This window comes from Rutidosis leptorrhynchoides, chromosome 2 (genome assembly GCF_046630445.1).
Source record: "Rutidosis leptorrhynchoides isolate AG116_Rl617_1_P2 chromosome 2, CSIRO_AGI_Rlap_v1, whole genome shotgun sequence".
NCBI lineage: Eukaryota > Viridiplantae > Streptophyta > Magnoliopsida > Asterales > Asteraceae > Rutidosis > Rutidosis leptorrhynchoides.
Genome location: NC_092334.1, coordinates 33,359,536 through 33,375,239, shown reverse-complemented (window position 1 = coordinate 33,375,239; position 15,704 = coordinate 33,359,536). Strand labels below are relative to the sequence as shown.

General features: G+C 36.8%; 3 protein-coding genes across 3 annotated transcripts; all 3 read left to right on the top strand.

Annotated features, from left to right (window-relative positions):
- The first annotated feature begins 3,957 nt into the window (after positions 1–3,957).
- LOC139887768 (uncharacterized) lies at positions 3,958–4,779 on the top strand. Its single transcript, XM_071870824.1, has one exon. The coding sequence runs from the start codon at positions 3,958–3,960 to the stop codon at positions 4,777–4,779; it is 822 nt and encodes a 273-aa protein (XP_071726925.1).
- A 5-nt stretch (positions 4,780–4,784) lies between these two features.
- LOC139887767 (uncharacterized) lies at positions 4,785–6,283 on the top strand. The gene is made up of 2 exons (XM_071870823.1): positions 4,785–5,312; positions 5,591–6,283. Exons 1-2 carry the CDS (start codon positions 4,785–4,787, stop codon positions 6,281–6,283), a joined length of 1,221 nt encoding a protein of 406 aa, XP_071726924.1.
- Positions 6,284–11,526: 5,243 nt separating this feature from the next.
- On the top strand, positions 11,527–14,511 carry LOC139890704 (sodium transporter HKT1-like). The gene is made up of 3 exons (XM_071873612.1): positions 11,527–12,692; positions 13,118–13,330; positions 14,313–14,511. Exons 1-3 carry the CDS (start codon positions 11,527–11,529, stop codon positions 14,509–14,511), a joined length of 1,578 nt encoding a protein of 525 aa, XP_071729713.1.
- The last annotated feature ends 1,193 nt before the right edge of the window (positions 14,512–15,704 follow it).

The window sequence follows — 15,704 nt, the reverse complement described above, 5'->3', positions numbered from 1 at the left end:
GTCTAACATTAACGTTGGGTCTTGACGGACTAGTGGTCTTTAGGTCAGGTCTCTGGGTCTGTCTACGCGCAGGCGGCACGTATTTCCCGACACTACCACTAATTTCCTCTTCCACTTTGGGTGGAGAAGGAAACGTTGGACCGGAGATGACCTCCTTATCCAGACTGGGTCCCGTAAGGAACTTAGTCTGTGGTGCCGGTGTCGACTTCTTTTTGTTCCGTTTATGCTTAACCGCCTTTTTCTCTTTGGGTTTCTCAGCATCACTCGCTTTGCGAGCATTTATCGGGTTCTTCAAAATTGTGACCTGTTTGACGGTAGGGGTCGGTTCAGCAATGGGTTCGATAACATTGTCACAATCACTATCAGTTTCAGTAGAGCATTCCTCTACTAACCCTTCTTCCCGCCCAGCAAACTCACCATCTTTTATGATCTTATCATTTACAACTACCTTAGGTGCTACGTCCTCAGCCCTAAGTCCAAACACTTCCTCCTTAGTTCTACTGGTCGGGGTTTTCACATATTCTCCCAAGAGGGGAGGAGCCATATCATTATAGCTAAGACCCCTTTTTCCCGGGTTTTCCTTAGTCTGAGTTTGGTTTAACACGTAGGACATTCTATTCCAGTTGTCATGTAAAGCCTTCTCCTTTTCATACTTAGTTTGGTAGGAGTCTCTCTCAGTCTTAAGGCTTTCTATCTGATTAATGTACATATTAATGGCCTTATTGTTATCTATGATGGTGGCCTTCATTGTACCTACCTGGAATTCTAAGGACTTAATTTTCTTCTCATAGTCCTTCTGCTTGTTCAAGATAAAAACTACCTCGTCATAGTCCTTCTTCTTTTCTCCTAATGTCTTTCTACTCAGGGCAAGGTCTGCTTCTAACTTAGCACAACTATCACAACTAGTAGGACTCTTGCTTAAGGTATCAACAATGGCTTCTAACCTAGTAATTTCTGACTTATGTCTAGCACAATCAGAACAAATAAAAGAAGAAGAATCAGTGTCAGTACATACCTTATCATCATTGGAGACATTAGCCATGAACGCGAAATTCTCGGTCTGCTTCTCCAAGGTTTGATACTCAGACTCGGACTCCAACTCCGATTCTGAACTTGAGTAGTCAGAATCATCTGCAACAACCTTTACTTCAGCCACCTTAGCCTTATCAATTCCTTGAGCAACCTTCTCCTCGGAACATTCACCCGAGCTGTTCTTAGCAAACCAATCACCACTGTTGAAATCTAAACCGAGCGGTTCATCATCTGACTCGTCAGAAGACATCTCATACAAATCTCTCACATTTTTAAACTTTTCAGCCAGATGATCACTAACTTTCTTTCTGAAACAGGACTTAACGATCTCATCACACCGTTTAATACGAGCTTCACACTTACACACATAGCATTTACACTCAGAGGTACCTAAACAACCAGCCTTTTCTCTCTCAACCCTAGCAGCTTCTAACTCAGCCTCAGTCTTGCCAACAAACACTACATTAGCATGTTCTCCGTCCAAACCAATCGACCATTCATAGCCCTCGTCAGAATAGGAATTCGAGTTGAGAGCGGCCTCTGACGATGAATCACTCTGTTTCTCATTAGACTTCCCATTAACCGGAACTATCCTACTCTCATCATCTGCCTTGTGACCAGCGAATGGATTGAAGTGACCAGTCTTAGCAGGCCTGGTACACGTCTTCTTGAAGTGACCCATCTCACCACAATTAAAACAGCGAACTTTAGCTATATCGAACCCAAACTTGGAGCGTTTATTCAACGTCAGATTCTTCTGACCAGTTCTCCTCAGGTAACTTCTTGCTCTCCGCACAACTATACCCATTGCAGCCATGATATCCATTCTCTCCAACTCATCTGGGTCAATCTGCTCCATATCCTCATTGTCTAGATGTTCATTAATCGAACCTCCCAATAACGTCTCGTTGTACGAGTTCACAACCAAAGCAGCCAACTGCATATCCTCCTGAATACCCTCTTTTGACCTCTTACGAATGTTATCAAGCTTCATAACCGGTTCCTGAATTGGAGGTGAACTGTAACTATCGGTATAACCAATTTGAGGTGACTTCGGTGGCAACTTGCTAGATGAGGAATTTGTAGACACATAAGCTGTCTCAATCGGTGCATGTTGCGTTGATGAACTTCCCGAGACATTCTCAGACCCTGCGGCATTACTCAATCTCTTATTCTTAGCCTCTCTCTCAATGTCTTTTTCCATCAGCTTTGAAGTAAATGAAGTCAAGGTAAGCGTTTCTCCTGACGCTTTCCTGGTCTCAATTTGATCAACTATGTAATCCCACTTTTCTGGTAACCCATCTTTCAAATGCTTAATGGACTTAGCATCGGTAACTTCAACTCCATAGCTTTGACACTTACTAACTATCAGTCTATACCTGATTAGAGTCTCACTCAGGCTTTCGTTGGGCTTAGCAGCAAACTGTTTCCATTCTGCCTTCAACGACTTAGCTTTAGCTTTGCGGTAGACATCTGTACCTTCCACAGCGGACACTAGTGCCTGCCAGAGAGAATAAGCCGTCTTATTGCTCTCAAACTGACAGTAGATAGCCTCATCTAGAGCTTGAGATAGATGTGCATACGCTTTGCACTGTAAATCATACGCTTCCCTCTCTTCTGGAGTGAACTCAAACACTTCTTTCTTGACTCCATCAGCACCTACCGGAGCATTATACTCAGTTTCAATGCATTCCCAGAGTCTGGTGTTAACTCCATTCAAGTAATTAATAAATCGAGATTTCCATGTCATAAAGTCATTAAGATTGGACAACCTCGGAGCTCTAGTAGCCGAACCAATCGTTTGTTCGGTCAATAGGAGATTCTGTACCCCTGTGCTAAGTGAAAGGGCATACTCACGACTAACTTGACTACTTGAAGAAGACATATTCGCAAAAATTTCAAGAAAATAAAAGGTTACTGTTCTGGTTCACAATCGGTTCGATGGTCTGACAATCGGTTCGATAGTCAACGAAGATCGGATCGATGGTCTTTGAAGATCGAGTCGATGGTAAAACACTATCGGGTGAGGAGACTATCGGGTCAAATGCTCACTATCGGATCGAAGGGGAGACACTCGGGTCGATGGTCTATGACGATCGGCCCGATGGTAGTTCTTAACAGATGCAGACTCAACTAGGGTTTTTTAAGGCCGTTTCAATGGTAGATCGCTAGAAATCGATAGAACCTTAGATCTAATGCTTAACGAAGGTTGCTAGGCACTAGATTAACACAAACCCACTAACAAAACAAACTTCTAACGTGCAAAAATTGAGATTTTTGACCAAAAACTTGAAAACCTAACAAACCCTAAACCTTTAAAAAAAACGAATCAAACAGTTTAATCCGGCAACCAACAGCTCTGATACCAATTTGTTGTTGTATTACACGGATCTTGATTAAACACAACGACCTATAGGCGGAAACTATGATCTTTTGATTCGAATACTTGAAATCCTAAGGTTTCGATAACCTAGATGATTAAACCTAGATATTCAATAGCCTAGAACAAGTGTATTCGGTTGTGGGTTGTGAGGGAGTGCTGGAATCGACAGGAACCAAGAAACCAAGTGAAAAATACGTAACCTCAATTAGTTCCCGTCATCTCATATTTATATAAGACCCAGCTACCATCGGCTCGATGGTCTTAACCATCGGTCCGATGGTCTTCTCCCTCGGGCCGAGGGTCCCTGACCCTCGGCTGTGTTTCGATCGTCCAACCAATTAAACAATCGTTACACTAGACATTCATTCAATAACATAATCATAAACAAACCATAATAAGGCAAACATAATAATGTATCAATGTTCATTACAACTCGATAATAAAAAGAACAATAAGAACTAGGGATTATGCACCAACACAACACATTGTGATGCCACTGTTACCAACTTAGTTGATCGATTTGGGGAAGATTTTGTGGATAAATGAATGTTGTGACCTTAAACATTTGTGGTACCAAGAAAAGGAGAAAACGTGTATGGGTTAACGAGCTTTGCTTTCGTCACAATATTCATTTCTTAGGTCTCCAAGAATCCAAGATGTCACGATTCGATTTATTACGTATCAAGTCACTTTGGGGAAATTATCGTTTTGACTTTGCTTGTAGTCTATCTCTTGGAAGATCTGGTGGTATCATCTCGATATGGGATACGTCTTTTTTCAAGCGTTCTCGTATTTGGTGTCATCAACATTACGTTATCGTGAAAGGTACTTGGACACATTTTGAAGGTGATTTTTTTATGATTAATGTTTATGCTCCACAAGAGGCGGTGGCAAAGGCCACTCTTTGGAACTCTCTTCTCGATTTCATTCGTAATCACTCGGGTCGTTTCATGCTCTTTGGAGATTTTAATGTTGTAAGGTGCGAGGAGGAAAGGCTGGGATCAGAATTTTCTCAGAATGAAGCGAATGCTTTTAACTCTTTTATTGATGAGGCCAACCTTGTGGATCTCCCTCTTGGTGGAAGATCGTTTACTTACATGAACTTTCTCGGAACCAAGTTAAGTAAGCTTGATCGGTTCTTGCTTTCCCCAGATTGTGCTGATTCTCTGATTGACGTTCATGCCACAGTTCTAGATAGGGGCTGCTCAGATCACAGCCCTGTGTTGCTTCACCTTCAAAATTTGGACTATGGTCCAACCCCTTTTAAATTCTTTCGCTCTTTGCTTCTTCGTAATGGTGCTGATGATCTGATCAAACGTGAGTACTCAGCTGACCCGAATGTCTCTTTTTTTTTGCTAAATTAAAGGCAATGAAACCTGTTATTAAAGAGTGGTATAAGGGGACTAGAAACGCTGAAAATAACAGATTAAGTGAGATCTCTAAACTCATTATTATGATTGATGACAGAATCGACAATGGGTCTGCTTCGGATACTGATCATAGTAATCGGGTCAATCTTCTCCGTGAAAAACAAACGCTAGATGATTTATATGATCTCGATATTATGCAGAAATCCCGAGATAAGTGGTTAAAGGAAGGTGACGATAACACTAAGTATTTTCATGGCATTCTGAAAAATAAACATCGTTCTCAATCAGTTCAAGGCATCCTTATTAATGGTTCATGGATATCAGACCCCTTTTTGGTGAAAGGAGCTTTTCTTGATTATTTCAAAAGCAAGTATCAGACTACTTTTGATCATACTGACTTTGTGCATTTAACTAATGCGAACACTCTTAATGAATCAGATCGTTTACTGTTAGAAGGTGATTTATCGATGGACGAGGTTAAAAAAGCTGTTTGGAATGCGGTGGAGACAAGGCCCCCGGTCCCGATGGTTATCCCTTTTTCTTCTTTAAACATTATTGGGACCTAGTTAAAGAAGATGTCTTTAAACTCGTTCTTAATTTTCCGAATACGGGCTATCTACCGTCGGGCGCCAACTCTTTTTTTATAACTTTAATTCCAAAAGTGGAGAATCCAGTTAACATCAAAGATTTCCGACCGATCTCTCTTATTGGTTCCTCCTACAAAATTATTGCCAAGGTCCTCGCCAATCACCTCTCCATTGTCATTGATCGTGTTATCAGTTGTGAACAAACTGCTTTCATAAAGGGTCATCAAATTCTTGACGGTCCTCTCATGCTTAGTGAGATTATTGACTGGTACAAACTAAAGAAGAAAAGTCTTGCCATCTTCAAAGTTGATTTTGAAAAGGCTTTCGATTCGGTGAACAGGATGTATTTAGATTTCATGCTTACGGAGTTGGGATTCGAATGCAAATGGAGATCCTGGATTAAAATATGTCTTACCTCCGCTCGGGCTTCGATACTTGTAAATGGTAGCCCAAATTCCGAATTTTTGCTTAAATGTGGCCTCCGTCAAGGTGACCCCTTGTCGCCTCTTCTCTTCATTATTGTTATGGAGGGTTTACACCATGCTTTTAAGGATGCAGTTTCGTCAAATCTTCTGCGTGGAGTTAATATGGGTAACCTCAATGTTTCCCATTTTATGTTCACTGATGACGTGGTCATTTTAACCGATTGGAATCATCATGATGTTTCTAATATTGTGGTAATTCTGAACAAATTCTTTCGTGCTTCTGGCCTTAAAATTAACTTATCCAAGTCTTGCTTGATAGGAATTGGTGAACCTTTAGCACATGTCACGGTAACAGCATCTTTAATTGGTTGTGCAGCAAGTGACCTCCCATTTAAATATTTGGGATTTAACTTGGGTTGTAATATGAGGAAGTCTTCTAACTGGAATAACATTATTGACAAGTTCAAAAATCGTTTATCCAATTGAAATGCCTCGTTACTTTCGATAGGTGGTCGCACTACTTTGATTAAATCGGTACTTGGTAGTGTTGGAATTTATCCGTTCTCTTTATTTCGAACACCTTCAAAAGTTATTCGAGCCATCGAAAGTCTTCGGGCCCGATTCTTTTGGGGTGGAAATTTGGGCACACGCAAAATGGCTTGGGTAAAATGGGACTTAGCTCTCGCTTCTCACGATAAAGGGGGGCTCGGGATCGGAAGTCTTAACTCATTTAACCTCGCACTCCTTTTGAAATGGCAGTGGCGATTAGTTAACAACCCTACTGCCTTGTGGGTACGAATTATTCAGGAAATTCATGGCTCGCACTCGGGTTTTGGTAGCCACGGTTGTCGAACAAAAGGTACTTGGTTCGATATTGTTACTGCAATTCTTTCTTTACACTATCAAGATGTGATTGATTGTAATGCTTTGAGACGTTGCATTGGAAATGGCATGACAACAAGGTTCTGGCATGATGTGTGGATTGGAAACGATCCCTTAGCTTCTCGTTTTAACAGATTATATCGTCTAGATGCTCGACCGAACTGCATGGTGGCTGACAGAATAATTGACTCTTCTTTTTCATGGGAGTGGCTCCGTAATCCTCCCGTTTCATGTCGCTTACAACATCTCACTTTGGAACTTGCTTTGGTCACTCTACGCGATGAAGATGATATTTGGCGATGGAATATAGAGCCTGAAGGGGTATTTACTGTACGGGGTACGAAGACTTTTCTTGATGACTACTACCTACCATCGACACACACGAAAACTCGATGGTCTAATCATGTTCCGGGAAAAGCTAATGTTTTCGTATGGAGACTCTTACTTGATCGCCTTCCTAATAGGTTGAATCTCTCTTTTCACGGTCTCCCCATAGATACAATTTTTTGTCCGAGTTGTAGTATTGGTGGGGAATCACGTGATCATGTCTTCCTTTTTTGTAATGTGGCTAGGGAGATATGGCATGGTATTTCGATTTGGTCTGATATCAGATGGCAACCCTTTGATTCGGTTAACGATATTTTTGTATGGCTTGACTCGAAACCAGGATCGATCACGAAAAAATCACGTACGTTTTGCATCGTTGTGTCCACTTTATGGTGGATATGGAGACTACTTAACGATACTCTCTTTGGTTCCAATACAATCAAGAGATGCTCTATTTTAGATTATATTCGTTTTTCTTCTTATTCCTGGTTAAAAGCTAGAAGTAAATTTGCTCCTAGCTGGAACACTTGGATTACTCATCCTTTGTAATTTTTGTTGTTCATGTCTAGCTTCTGGCTAGTCTTTTCTTAATAAAATTTTGTTGCTGTTCAAAAAAAAAAAAAAACAAAGTATTTTTGGATCACATAAATGAGCTAATCAATTGCTCTATTTATAGTAGTAAGTAATGGTTCAATAGTATTCTAAGTATTCAGCAACAAATTTAGTCAAACTTTGTTACTTAACTAGTCCGGGTCCGGCCCGTGCGATGCGGCGGGGCCTTTCGGTCTACGTATTCATATTTAACGTAGCTTTATGCATTTACAGTAGGAAAAACGGCCCATGTGTTATGCGCCGTTGTTAGTGTTGTCGTATTTAGTGTTTTTTAAAATATGTCAGGTTCGAACGTAGTTAGTTTCGTTTTGTTGATAAAATTATTTCGAGTCTGATGGTGCTGACGAAAAAATATAACTCGCTGCGAGCAGGAAGATATGGGCTGTGGTTGTTTTTAGCGTTTTTTAAAAAGTGTCCGTTTCGAACGTACTTTTTATCGTTTTGTTCATTAAATTATTTCGAGTATGACGCTACTGTCGAAAAAATTTAACTCGCGGCGAGTGGGAAGATACGGGCTGTCGTTGTGTTTAGCGTTTTTTAAAAAGTGTCTATTTCGAACATAGTTAGTTTCATTTTGTTCATAAAATTATTTCGAGTTTAACGATGCGGTCGGTGGCATTTAACTCGGAGCGAGGAGAAAGATACGGGTTGTCAAAGGCTTTGGGTGAAGTTTTCATTTAAATATAAATTAATCGTATAGTAGGCACCAACCACATATATCAGTTGCCATTATAAATATGTGTTAATTGACTACAACACTCAAAGACAATTTGTACTACATTAACTTTAAAAGGGAGATGATATATCCACCACCACTTTTACTCCTTCCACTTGAATGTTCTAACATACCCTTAAATAATAACTTATACAAATTTTTTGTTAAATATTATCAAGGGATATTTTGGAGAAAAAGACTCAAATGATGGTGGATGGAGTAAAAGCAGATTTGGATATATCATCACCCTATAAAAACTTTCTCATGAAAATTGTGCGTAAGATTGGCTCTTGCTGGAAATGGTTTCTTTTGGGTCGTAATATACGATTTTAATAATTATCAAAAATTAATATGGGTACGTCACTGCTTTTTTAATACTCCGTATTAAGTTTATACTTATATTTTTATAGTATTTAAATTTATATCGTATGTTTAAAAGACAAAAATAGCATCGAACATGTTATTTTTTCACATTATTAAATAACGTGTTTAATGCCAATGAAATTTGATATGTGAAATGCCAAAATTCTATGATCTATGACGTTTTAAAATTTGAGGTGGGAGGCCTACATGCAAGAATACATCTATGCATATTATAATTATAATTATAATTATATATATATATATATATATATATATATATATATATATATATATATATATATATATATATATATATATATATATATATATATATATATATATATATATATATATATATGGATGTTATACGCTTTGAATCGGTGGCCGAGTATAAGCCTCAACCTCGACTATTCTTTTCGTTATGCACCAACGAATTAACTAACATATTTACAAATCTGTAGAGATAATTAAACTAGGTCTAAATGCTAAATTTTATTTAAATTTAAATACAATAATATGATCCATCAATTAGATGTAAAAAGAAAGATAGACTCACTATCATCTTTTTTTAAAGGCAATATACAAGTCATTGACGGGGGCTTTAAGCACCCATCTAATCATTGACGGATCTAAAATCGTAGTTTCGAGTATCACTAGTTAAAGTTCAAAAAAATTACACTATACAGTCGTGTTACTAAAAAAGTATTTTCATTATCTAATGGTATCACTAGATAAAAGTTCAAATATTTTTCACCAAATCGGTTATTCTAGTGATAGCACATGCTACCACTCATTACATACTAGATCAGCCCTTCCACCCGATCATATCCAGAATGTCACAAGTCATGCTCACTTTCTACACCCGTTAGGAAGAAACAGGATATTGACTGAAGAAAAACCCCTAAGACCATTCCCTACGCGTATCAACGGCTCACCATCGTTGCCTCACAACGTCGACAACGGCCACTGTGCAACCGTTGTCGACTGCTTCGTTGTATCGTGGTGGGAGGAAACCACGAAAGTGACAACGGTCGGCGAGGACAAATGGATTGATCTGATTGGCTGTGGAGTTTGACTAGTTTGAATGTTTATATATGTTGCATTTATAAAAAAAAAAAAAAAATTAATTTCCAATATAAATAAACACACACCATTTCATTTTTTAAACACAATTCATACTATTTTAACACAATTCTCTCAAATTTCATTTCAAACACATTTCATTTTATACATTATATCAAACACTTTCACACCATGAATTCAAACAAAGTTTCCATTGATATGCATTACGGGGTCCAACTGAGTATGACTGGAAGTCATACATTGACAGGGAAAAAAATCTTTTGAAAATATCGACGTTTCCGACTTTGATTGGTCAAAGTTGAAAAGTTTATCGAAAAAGAAACACCATACGTATCTACGAAAATTGTGTATTTCGACGAAGAGCAACAGTGTTGATGTTTATGTTTACAGATGAGCAATGAGATGTGCAAAAAAAAGCGAGCCAAGACACGACGTTGTCGAATTGTGTTGTATCTTGTAAACATGAGCCAATCAACTTATAATCTGGCGCCCTCCAATTCGAGTAGCCTTGAGTCAGGTTACGTGAGTCGGGACTCATTCGACGGAAAAAATTAAACACTGTTTAGGACTTTTAATTATGTAATTTTTTAGGACGTTTTTAATGTATTTTAGGATTTAAATTATGTATTTTTTTCTTTTTTAGGATTTAAATTATGTATTTTTTCTTCTTCTTTTTTTAGGATTTAAATTATGTAAATTTTTTTTAGAATTTAAATTATGTTTCTTTTTTCTTGTTTAAGGAGTGTATTTTTCTTTTTTTAGGATTTAATAATTTAGTTTTTTTTAATATTTTAATTATATAAATTTAACTAATAATTAATCAATATTTTAATATACCAAAAATAAAAAATAAATGCCACATTATCATCCCACAACAACACAACAGCACAATAATACATTTTACCACAACACTCACTCAATCTCACAACAAAGTCACGTCACCAAAAAACTCCTTCACAACACCGTAACAAACTTGATTTACATAGAGAATGGTCTAAAGAAACCTTGCTAGATATGAGCAGAACATGCTATTTATAAGAAACCCAAAAAGAACTCCATAACCTTTTATATTTATTACTCATTAATTCAATTCAATATTTTACTTTTTATGCGTGTATTAATTTTAATTATATTTTTTAAATTTAAATTAAAATTTAAGAAATTACGAATTCTTCAAATACACATGATCATAATTGTCATATCATATGTTATCAAAATCAAGATGCTTATCACAACTTCATAAAATAATAATTACACCTAGTCGAATAATAATACACCCATGGTTGCAAAAATCGGGAGAACTCGGCGAGAACTCGGAATATCATTCCTGGCGAGAATACGTTTTGAAATCGGTCAAAAAATCGATCAACGACCAAAAATCGGTCAAATCTCCAAAAAATCGGTCAAATCTCGGAAAAATCGGTCAATTCTCGGAAAAATCGGTCAAATCTCAAAAAAATCGGTCAAATCTCGGAAAAAACTCGATAAAATCCCAAAAGTCAACGAAAGTCAACCGCCGATAACTCCCCGAGTTCTCCCCGAGTTCTCGTTCTGGAGACCATGCCGAGAACTCCCCGAGAACCGATTTCTGCAACCTGCACCCCTCCTCCCACATATGTATATGACTATAACTATAAAGCTCCAAAAGCCCAGTAGAACACACTGTCACTCACACTCGCACTCATCCACATCAAACTTAATCACATATATAACCTATTTTCCTTCCAAGTGATACAAACCAAAAACCATGAATATCATTTCATGTATTGGGAAAAAACTAGAACAACTTTGTAGTTGTTCATGTTTTTGTCGATTCGCATGGTTTCATTTGCGTGGAAACCGATTTTCATTGGAGTTATTGTATTTTCTTTTTGTTTCGTCGTTGGGGTTTTTTATTCTCCTATCCATCGACGGAAGAACGGAAAATTTCACCCCTTCGAACATAGACTTATTCTTCACTTCTGTCTCAGCCACCACTGTATCGAGCATGTCCACAGTCGAAATGGAAGTTTTTTCAAACACTCAACTTCTCATTTTAACTACACTTATGTTTATTGGTAGCGAAGTGTTCATTTCGATGATTGCACTCTACGTTCGTAGTTTTTTTCTAAAAGTTTCTCCAAAAGATGGTAATAAAGCCGATCCATCTATTAGCTTCCTCGACACAAATAATTCTACTTTTTTGGAGCTAAATAACATAACCATCTCCGAAAATGGAAACTCAAAATCTGACATAGTATCTTGTGAAAATCATGTTTTAACAAACGCCATCGATATGGAGGAGTTAAAGTACAAATCCTTGAAGTTTTTGTGTGGTGTTGTATTGTTTTACCTAGTGTTTCTTCAATTTTTGGGTGTGGTATCAGTTTTGATATACATAAACATCATTTCAAGTGCCAACAATATACTCAAACAAAAGGATCTAAACACACTTACATTTTCTATATTCACTATAGTTTCAACATTTGCCAACTGTGGTTATGTTCCAACCAATGAAAACATGTTGTCCTTTAAGAAAAATTCTGGTTTGTTGTTAATCCTTGTTCCTCAAGTCCTATTAGGTAACACTTTGTACCCTTCAGTTTTGAGATTTTCAATATGGGTCATTGGAAAATTCACCAACAAAGCCGAAACTAGCTACTTGTTAGAAAACTATAGTAAAGTTGGTTATCATCATCTTCTTTCGTGCCTACACTCGTCCTATCTTGTGATTACGGTGCTTGGTTTTATCTTGGTGCAATTTGTTATGTTTTTGTCAATGGAGTGGACTTCAAGCTCTTTGGAAGGCATGAATGTGTACCAAAAAGTTGTTGGAAGTTTGTTTCAGACAGTTAACACGCGGCATACGGGTGAATCAGTAGTTGACCTCTCTACAATCAGTTCTGCCGTATTGGTGCTTTTCGTCATAATGATGTTAGTCTCCCTCTATATTATTCATCAGTCATTAGTTATAATTATTTTATTACGTTATTAATCTTAAAAGTTGACTAATGGGAATCCAAAAGATGATTGGGCTCAACTAGAACAAGAATATTGATTGATTCAAATGACTTTTAGCCCAAATTAGTAACTTGATCAATAATTATTTGGACACTTGTAGCTTCTCAAATCATCAGATTCTTAAATAGATTCTAAACATTATATTTTTCAGATTAATCATGTCTTCTATTTAGTGAGTCTTGTCTCAATATTATAATATGGGGTTGTATATGAGTCTAATTTACATGACTAGTTGAACTGTTCTTATCAGAATGCATAGAAGCTACAACTATTTGAATGCTAATAATTTGTTTGATAAAATTTACCCAGAAAACTGTTTGAATGTTTAAATTTTACAGGTATCTTCCACCATACACCTCATTTTTGCCAATAGGAGAGAGCGTCAAACAAGGACGAAACAACAGGAGTAGCAAAGCTATTGAGAACATAATCTTCTCACAACTCACTTATTTGGTCATATTCATCATTCTTGTTTGCATAACAGAGAGGAAACAAATGATTGAAGATCCCCTGAACTTCAATGTTTTGAACATTGTGGTTGAAGTTATAAGGTATTAAACATATTGACTAATGCCTATACTATCCAAATTGCATCCGTCCCATTTTAAGTGTGCATTAGTGCCGTTCTAAAAAAAAGTGTGCATTAGAAAACTGCACAAGGTCTAAAAATATACAATGATTGAATTGTTAGTCAATCAAATTTTATTTTAAACCACTTAGATAATTTTTGATTTGTTGATATTGAAGGTGGATACTTAATTTGAGATAAGGGAGTACTCCTTCCGTCCCTAATTATTGCTCGGTATTCCTTTTTATGATGTCTCAAATTAATTGTTCATTTTCATAAATACATAAGAATAATAAGGTGTTCTATTATGTCCTTAATGTACGAATATAAGACTAAATGATAAGTAAAAATAATGAGTAAAACTAAAAAGTTTTCGACCACGTGGTTAAAAGCCACGCGCTCTACCAACTGAGCTAGAACGGCAACTTAAAAACTAAAAAGTTAACAAAAGGTTAATGTGGCAGCTACTTTTTTTAAACTGTGTTTTTTGTCTTTGTGACAATTAAATTGAGACGGAGGAAGTACCGCTTAACATTTACTTACTATAAATGATGCTTCACTTGAAATCATATATAAATCTAACATCTAATGTTGTGCTTTAATATTACTTTACTGTTATTAATATATAAGGGAATTCTAATGGTGAGCTTAAAAGCTTAAAAGGATAAATTATAAAAATATGTTGAGGCATACAAAATCTGTTGCTTTCACTCAATATTTGATTTTTAAAGCCAAGAACAAATCTGCATTAGTACTTTTGTTCTTATCGAACAAGTTATTAAATACCTTTTACTATATTATTGAGAATGTATGTAGGGCTACCAGAAATCTAAACTCCACTAGGCCATATTATGCTCACAATATTTGTTTTAACTTTATTCAATGTGTGACCCGGCCTCTATTTCCATCACATAATTTTATTCTTCCCCCGTTCCTATTAACAGTCAGATTTTAATATATTGCAGTGCGTATGGGAACGTCGGATTCTCAACAGGCTATAGTTGTGATCGTCGACTGAATCTAAACGGAAACTGTGAAAACAAGTGGTACGGGTTCAGTGGAAAGTGGAGTAACAACGGAAAACTTGTTCTGATAGTAGTTATGATATTTGGTAGGCTTAAGAAATTTAATATGAATGGAGGCAAAGCATGGATACTATTATGATAGTTAATCAAAGTTGTAACTTAAAGTGCTCCAGATAATGGAGGTGATATACAGCACAAGTAATTAGTATTATGTAACGCGCGTGTGATGGCTCAATGCATATATATATATTGTATAGTCTAAACTCTGATGTTAACAAGAAAGTGTGTTTTTATGTCATCTGTCCTTCCTTTTGGCAAGTATTTACTCATTTTCTTAATCTTTAATCTTTAAAGATTTAAACGTCAACTTTATCTCATGATCACTCGCCTAATACAGAACAGTCAACAATTTAACTTATAATTATAGTTAAACAAATAACGTCGAGTGTGGGCAGTGGCGGAAATAGACACTTTTTTCATTGGGGGCGAAATTTTTTTAAAAGCGTAGCAATTTTTTTTTGACAAAATACGAAGTTTTCTAGGCAAAATTTGAGGTTTTTTTTGCAAAATTTGAAGGTTTTCGGGCAAGATTTGAAGGCTTTTGAGCAAACATTGAAGGATTTGGGGCAAAATCTTGAGACTTTGGGGACAAAATATGAAGACTTTTAGCCAAACAAAATTTCACTGGGTTCGAAACGAAAAAATCTAAATTTTTTGCACTAAAAAAAAAATTTCACTGGGGTCGGGTGACCCCATTTGCTCCAATTTCCGCCCCTGAGTGTGGGGCTGTAAACGAGCCGAGCCGAGCCCGAGCTCGGTTCGTTTAAATTTCATAGAGCTCGAACTTGGCTCGGTTCGAGCCTAATAGTTTAAGCTCGAGCTCGGCTCGTTTGATATTTTACAAGCTCGGCTCGATCTCGACTTGTTAGTTATATAAACTTTTCTTTTTCTTTATATTATTTAATTTTCTATATTTCAAATTGGGTTAAAGCAAAAAATAGGCTACAAACTTACACAAATGTACCGATGTCGCCTACAAACTCATTTCCGTCCTACTGTCGCCTACAAACTTTCAAAAAATGTGCTAATATCAACATATTATATTTTTGACCCGTTGAATACTAAATTTGACCTGATAATTTTTTTTTTTTAAAAAAAAATGGAGATCCAATCCACGAACGACACGTGTTGATTTGATATCATTTTTAACCGGTTTAGCCGGTAGCAAGTCATTTTTGTTTACATTGGTACACTTTTTGAAATTTCTTGTTTACATTGGTACACTTTTTGAAAGTTTGTAGCCGACAGTAGGACGGAAATGAGTTTGTGGGC